The sequence below is a fragment of the Pinus tabuliformis genome, chromosome Q (genome assembly GCF_031772625.1).
Source record: "Pinus tabuliformis cultivar Carrire ecotype Pingquan chromosome Q, CPIR1, whole genome shotgun sequence".
Classification (NCBI taxonomy): Eukaryota; Viridiplantae; Streptophyta; class Pinopsida; order Pinales; family Pinaceae; genus Pinus; species Pinus tabuliformis.
The window spans coordinates 261,898,642-261,906,324 of record NC_142296.1 but is presented as its reverse complement, the minus strand read 5'-3'; the positions used below and the strand labels follow the sequence as shown (position 1 = coordinate 261,906,324).

At 38.5% G+C, this 7,683-nt stretch overlaps 1 protein-coding gene across 1 annotated transcript; it reads right to left on the bottom strand.

Moving 5' to 3' along the window:
* Positions 1-5,204: 5,204 nt before the first annotated feature.
* LOC149219173 (uncharacterized) lies at positions 5,205-5,783 on the bottom strand. The gene has a single exon (XM_089386729.1). The coding sequence runs from the start codon at positions 5,781-5,783 to the stop codon at positions 5,205-5,207; it is 579 nt and encodes a 192-aa protein (XP_089242855.1).
* Between the last annotated feature and the right edge of the window lie 1,900 nt (positions 5,784-7,683).

The following is a 7,683-nucleotide window of genomic DNA, read 5'->3' as shown; positions in this document are numbered from 1 at the left end:
AAAAGAAGCTAATGTATGCTTAGTAAACTTGTAAAACAATTAATTCTTTATTTGTTAAACTTAAACCAGAATGTAAGAGATTTATCAAGCATTTGATAAGTTGTAATAAGATGCAATAGGAACAGAATAAATTATCACACATAAGCAACACACATGAACACTAGGATTTAAGGTGGAAACCCAATATGAGAGAAAACCACCGTTGTTGTCATCTTAGTCTTCAAACTTATTAATATAAAAAATTTATTACATTCATGTACTAGTGCAGACTCATTCCAGTACATAGGCACCCATCTACTGAAGGCTACAACCTTCACTCGTTCTCCAGCTACTACTGGAAGGGAGCTCCAATCCCCATGATTTGATTACCAGGTACTACTGGCAGGAAGCTTCAACTTCCTCACTGAAGGCTCCAACCCTCAGCAACATCCATGGACCACGTTTCATAAATTTTCACACTGGATCCACCTACTTTAATACATCACAACTTGTAGATCAACTGAAGCAAACACCAACTTAATTCAAACAGAATAGTGAGATCATTGTAACCAAAATACAGAACTGAACTAAGAATACTACATCAACACACAAAATCAACTACAACCCTGATCATTCATATGCCAACATGTATACGCTACTTCACTTAAGGAAACCAGTGTGTATCTGCACTTTTCTATAGAGAAACCTTCATATAGATCTCAATATACTAAAACCTTGTAATTTTGAATCAGTCACATAGTTGACCAAAGTTATTCTGAAATATTATGTTAGCTTACAAAACCCTCATATAGTTAGCAACATCCATAATCTTTTCAACCAATTAACATGTAACCAAATTCAACTTCATCATTCAATCAGTTCTAATTCAGACATTATCACGCAACCCATATCAACATGAGGACATCATTGACATATAACAGAGATACAACAACACTAATCAAGTTGATCAGTCATTTATGAACAAAAACCCTTATTTTATGTATGCGACTTTGAAGAAATGAATCCGCGTTTATATGCGACTTCACCGAGACTAGGCTGCGTACAGATCTCCAAATTTTGACCTTAAATTGTGTAGCTCTTTAGAACTTTATAAAGACACAGATCATAATATTCAGAAATAAAAATATGCATCAATACTTATATCTAGTCAATCCATGAGAAGATCATACAATGGAAATTCATTTCAGGTCTCATGATCCTGATCCATCATTGTATTCATCGGTGCATAATTATTTCAGATCTATGTGTCAATTATGGCCCTTACAATGAAAATATAATTCAGATTTAAGCATTCATAAAAAACTCTTTCACATGTACACTTAGCACTTTGATATTCACCTCCTTATATAGTTAGAGCCTTAACTAATACCATGAGTCAAAACTATACTAGTGTTGCTAGTAATCTTGGACAGGATCAAGTAACCGTTACTACACTCAATATTGTGGGCTAATACCATGGTAAGGACCCTTGGTATTCTTAAATTAGTGAGATAGCATGTATGTGACTTTGGTTCTTTGTATCTGTGTGTATACACGACTTGGCTTTGATGAACCCGCATATAAATCTTCAAATATTCACCTTTATCAAATTTTTGATTCTGATCTGTAAAATTTGCCCGTCATTCTGTTATTATGTTCCATCACTCTATCACCTCCAAACTTACCTATGGATTGATCTAGTTACCATATACTTGTTCTGTTACAAGTGAGTTTCCATCAAGGAAAACACATGCATCATAATGCCAATAGTGAGGGATGAATGAAAATAAAAAGAACCATATTGATACCCATATTATCAAAACCATGTGCCCAATTTTTTCCTTATTAGGCGCAACCAAGTGAATCAATGAAAAATTCAAAATGGGTGCTATAATAATTTTATGAAATTATCATAAATCCCCCCTTGAAAAACATGTCCGTACATATGTTGTTTTTGAAATTTTCCTACTTAATACTAAAATTATCATATTCTACATAAAACCTACAACTTGTAATTTTTTAATTTGGCATCATTAATTTGCAAATGACACGGAAAAATGGTCTCTAAAAATAGGATGCTATAAGAATTCTAGTTGTGAATATGCTACCAGACATCTTATAGGCACTACCAGATTTCTAGAAAATGCCATGAAGACTTCTAAGAATCTGCAAGGAGTTAGGTAATAAGAAAATATACTCTAAATAATGACCAAAACATGAATAATTAATGAAAATAAAAAAAATTAAATGTCTTATGAAGCTCATAGAAAGTGAAAGCGTTTTATAATGTGGGTAAATGCAATAATACAAATATGAAATGAGTGTAGACAAAGGGTGAATTAAGTGAAAGTATTCATTGAAAACATGTCAAAACTAAGGCCCAATATATTCCCCACACTCAAGTCATTTTACGTCCTCATGCAATAAAACTATGAATGAGTGTTACCGAGATCATTCAACTTTTAATCTTCAATCCCCTATTTGTATGCTAAGATCATTGCCCACTTATATTTTATTTTATTGCCTTGCTATGGCATGAGAATGAAAAGGACTTGAATGGTGTATGCCCATTGCTGGGTTAGAATACATTATTTGTGGTTTTTTTGTTCCAAACTATCTATTGTAGGTATAAGACAAGGAGGATTTGGATGATGCTTTTACTATGGAATCTAGCATAATATGCGAGACTTGAATGGAGAAATTTTCTTTTGACTTTAAAATTTAATTTCAAAATAAAAGGATAATGGTGAAGGGAGTGAATGGACAAAAGAAATCAGATGAAGCATGAAGTGAATGAAAAGAGGTAATGTATGAAGGGTTGTATAAAAGAGATTCAAGAGTTTAATGAGAGAAATCCCCAAATCATTGAATAACTAGAAATAAAAATTGCTTTACCTAATTACTTTTCCTTGGCTTGGTTATCTTTGATGTGATGCAAAAAATGTATGTTAAACTTGGTGTGCTGGAGAGTTTGTTTTCTACTACTTGTTGAATGAAGAGGCTATTACTGGAACATGGATACTTTTTCTACTAGGAGATTTAACAAGAACTTATGGATCAATATTGGAAATGTTGTAGGAAGTATGATAATTGCTACCATAATTTATGATCTGTAAATATTAATCCTTCTTATCACTGAACTAGGTTGTTATACTATGTACGCTGGAGCTAGATGTATAAAAATTAAATTTTAACTGATTATTGGAGCTGATCCAAATAAAGGAACATGAAACCTACTCTATAAGATAATTTTTCTCCTTAATATGTTGCTACAAGAAACTAAACCGCTATTGTCATGAATGATTATTAAAGGAAAGGTGTTGCAACCATAGAAATTATCCTTGAACAAGTGAATTGCATAATCATCATGTTAATTAAACTTTACTAACTGAAGACAAGATCAATTGTGCTATGATGGATTGATGATAAAGAAGCAAGGTTTGTTTGATTTCCGGATCATGCTCATTGTTGTGCAACATCTAATTGGAGCATATTGACCAAGATAAACGACTAAATTTGGACTTTACAAAATATGTTGACCAAGGATTTGACTGGAGATTCACCCTTGATCTAATGGCCTTAAGTTTGGTTTGAATAACATAGGAGCATATCAACATCATCCTTAACAAAACCCATAGTCCCATACTTTTCCACAAGAGGTGGAACTATAATGAAAGTTAAGGCACTATTGGATTTCATTTCACTACTAAACTTCCTATAAGTGATGGGAACTGTCAAATTTCGCTACCGGATTTCCTATAAATGATGGGAACTATGAGAACAAAATCCTCCTCTTTAGAACAAGTTGCTTCTATTTTTGAAGATGTGTATGATGAATTTCTGGGAAGTATAATTTGATGGCTTCTTATTTTTAATACTTTTTTTTAAACATGATTGGGTACTTATATATTATAAAACTGCTTGGAGCCAAGTCCAATTACATAAGAGGATGGAAATAGATAAAGAGAAGTCCAAAATGGGTTCGCAGACCCTGACTTCTTATAGACAAACTTGAGTAGTGTAGATTGGAAAAGAAAACGGCTGTATAGTCTTACAAAAAGACCTGCGAGAAGACAAAATTTGCTAGTCATTAGTTAGATTACTAGAGCTGATTGACAGAGTCATCAATCTGGGGTTCTTTCTTGACGCTTGCTCTGGTTGAAGTCTCAGCTTGCATACTCTGAGTGATGGATTTGATGTGGGCGATTGCCTCCTCCATGTGTTTGCATTTTTCCTTTAGGCTTTCTATCTCTGCCTTTTGTTTTTCCAGTTTCTTTCTCTTTGATCTGCTATCTGCCTGAAAGTCCTCTTTGAGCTCGTTGAAATGTTTGACAAACCTTGCAATCATAAAGCAATGGGCTTTACACAGCGAGCAGTTGCTGTTTGCAATCACTCTGTCCAGAGGATTCTCGAGCATCTCTCGATTTTCCGGAGCCTCAGCATGCTCTCTGTTTTCCGGGATCTCTGCCATTTCTAGGGAACTGATAGGGAGGGAGATGCAGTGTGGGAACAGGGAGAAGGAGCTGGGGTGAAGAGGAAGGAGACCTGCAAGAAAGAGGGAAAATGCTACGAAGAGGGAACAGAGCAGGGGAGAAATCACACTTAAAATGGAGAACCAGGCACAGAGATTTACCAAACTGTCGTGGGGGAGAGGAGCAGCCGAGCTGAAGGCGATATTCCGATCTTGGAGATTGCTAACTTCCCTGGGAGCTTTGGAGAACGATCTCACAACAGATTTGAACGGATGGCGGCCTCTCTTGATGCAGAACTTCTTGAGCTGATTGCCAGATATAGAACCTTTACTCTCCTGCGAAAAAAGGGACGTGTTTCTGATGTGCTCGTAGAGAGAAGGATTGATGAATATATAGAGCGGAGTGGGAGGGTGAGCGGGCCGAGAGTGCGACATGAGCTCAGTGATCTGGCTAGGATTAGCCACCGGCTTAAAATCTTTGCAGCAGTCTAGGGAGATCTTGAAAAGACTTCTACCTAAATTCTGCATGGGAGAGTCACGAGAAAGTTGGGAGATCGAGATCCTGTGATCGAACCAAAAATGATGAGAGGTGGGCATGGAGAAGGGGGGATCGAAATTCAAAGCCTGGCATGCAGCGTGCGACTTGATTGATTTTGGCCAGAGATCACAAGAAGGAGGGTGGGGAATGATAAGACAAAAGGTCGAATGGATGCTGGTATGACTGGTCGGAGAGTTTGACAGGCAACTAAGCTGACTACGGGATTGGTTTTTCATATATGAGATCATTTTCTTTAACTTGGCCAATCTGTCTGTTGGATGCCTTAGTGGCGTAATGATCTGCTTCAGTGTTGTTGTCTCTTAGGACATGTTTGAAAGTCGTGTCTCCCATTTCTTTGACATTATCCTCAATCCTGAGCTTTACATTATTAAGGGCCTCTTTTTTAAATTCTGTTCCCGCCACCATAGCTGCAATGACGATGGCCGAGTCTCCCACTATTATTGGATTCCTGATTCTCAGCCGGTTCAGAATGAGGGTGCCTAAGTAGAGGCTGTAAGCTTCTGCCAGGTTGTTGGACATTTGGCCCAATCCCCATTCGTAGCTTACCAGAGTTTTGCCTTGGCTGTCCTTTATGATACCCCCTGCTCCAGCTTCCCCCGGGTTATTTTTGGAGGCCCCGTCGAAATGCAAAGTAGGGCGATTCTGATCTAGGATCCATTGACTTACTTCTTCCCTTGTGCCTCTGAGCTTCCAGTGTATTCTTCTCGTGCTAGCTTTGGGGTGTGCTAGTTGATTGTTGCTGTAATTGATGCTGAATTTGTTATACCATTCCATCTCTTCTTTGTGCCAGCTTGATTGGTCTGGAGGAGCGACCAAGTCTGCACTTATTGTTTCAGATATGAGCGCTGTTGTTTTTGCCAGTATGCGGACAAGGTTGGGCTTCTTGTCATTAAAAATACAGTTATTCCTAGCTAACCAAATTTGCCAACTAAGGGTAGCTAGGATGCATTTCCACATACGGATGATATTGTTTTTACCTTTCTTAGGAAAAGGATAACATTTTGCCCAATTTTTTTGAAGGGAGGATAGCTGATCAAAAGTCTCTTCAATTTTCATTAGTTTGACTATCTGAGTCCAACAACTTTGGGCGAGGGGGCAGTGGAAGAATAGATGATGGCTACTCTCCTCCTCAACGCGAAAGAAGCAGCATATTGATGGCCCCAAGATCCCTCTTTTCCTTAGATTTTCAGCGGTAAGCACCTTTACTTTGAGGAGAGTCCAATTGAAATGTTTGACCTTTGGAATGAATTCTGATTTCTAGACAGTTGTGAAGAGGTTCCATTTGGCTGTCGAAGTGGATGCCTGGAGGAATTTGTAGCCATCTCTAACAGTGAATTTCCCACCGCTTGGGTCCCATATATACCTATCTTCAGCCCCTCTGTTGGTGGGTGCTGCGCCTGTGAGGGAGATCTTAAGATTAAGCCATAGTTCTCTGAGTTCATTGGGAATTTGAAGGTCCTTCCAGCCCTGCCAGGTGTTTTGGTCCCAAGTTGAAATATCATACAAGGAGGTTAAGTTTTTAGCTTCCATCCAGATGTGCAGAGGCCTAAGATTTTGGATGTGGTTTCTTGGTCTGGCGCCCATGATTCTATCAGTCTAGATATTGACCTCCTTGCCGCTTCCAGGCACTTTGGAAATGTTCTCTCTGAACTGAGGAAGGACTTTTTTAATTAGCTTCCAAACAGGGGTGTAAGATCTTTCAGCTATTGTTTCGGAAAGTAGATTAAAATTTGGTCCATTCAGGTATTTCCTCTTCAATACTTCCACCCACCAAGAGCCTTTGCCGGTGAGGATTCTCCAAATTAGTTTAAAGCCCATAGCCCCGTTGAAGAAGCTCAAAATTTTAATGGCGAGCCCACCTTTGTCATAGGGAAGGATGACTTGTTCCCATTTGACAAGGCTAAATTTCTTAGATTCTTGCTTTCCCCCCTGCCATAGAAAACTTCTCATTAATAATTCCATGTGCTTATGCACACTGGCGAGAGCCAAAGTGACCACATATTGGTAGATGGGTAGAGCAGAGAGAACAACCTTTATAAGGGTCGATCTACCAGTCAGATTTAGCCAAGAAACTCCCCAACTTTGAAGGAGACCTCTCATCTTTTCTATGTGTTTGGCCCATATCTCAGCCTTAACTGTTTCTTTGGCTAAAGGCAGACCAAGATAAGAGAAATAACTCCAGTTCCTTTGCACTGGAATGTCCAGAATCAGAGAGATTCTTTGCCTAATTTGATCAGGGACATTCCAGGTATAGATCTTGCATTTTTTGTTATTCAGCATCCCTCCAGAGGCAGCTAGGAAGGCATCCAAGACTTTCTTGAATCTTTTTGCCATTAGGCTTGAGGCTCCCCCAATGAGAAGGGTATCATCCGCGAAGAGCGAATGATTAATCTCTTTAGTCCCTCTTTCTATACCAATTCCAGTGATCTCTTTTTGCTTGCGGAGTTTTTCTAAGTGAATACTCAAAGTTTCCACCATTATGATGTATAAGAAAGGGGAGAGAGGGCAGCCTTGCCTCAATCCCCTGGTGCTTCTAAAATACCTGCTTGGGTGACCATTAATCAGAGGAGAAGTCCAAGGATTGGAGATACAACCAGAGATGGTGCTTATGAATTTGTTTGAAATCCCGAACTTTTTGAGAACTGCAGTTAGGAAGTGGTGGTCGACTCTATCG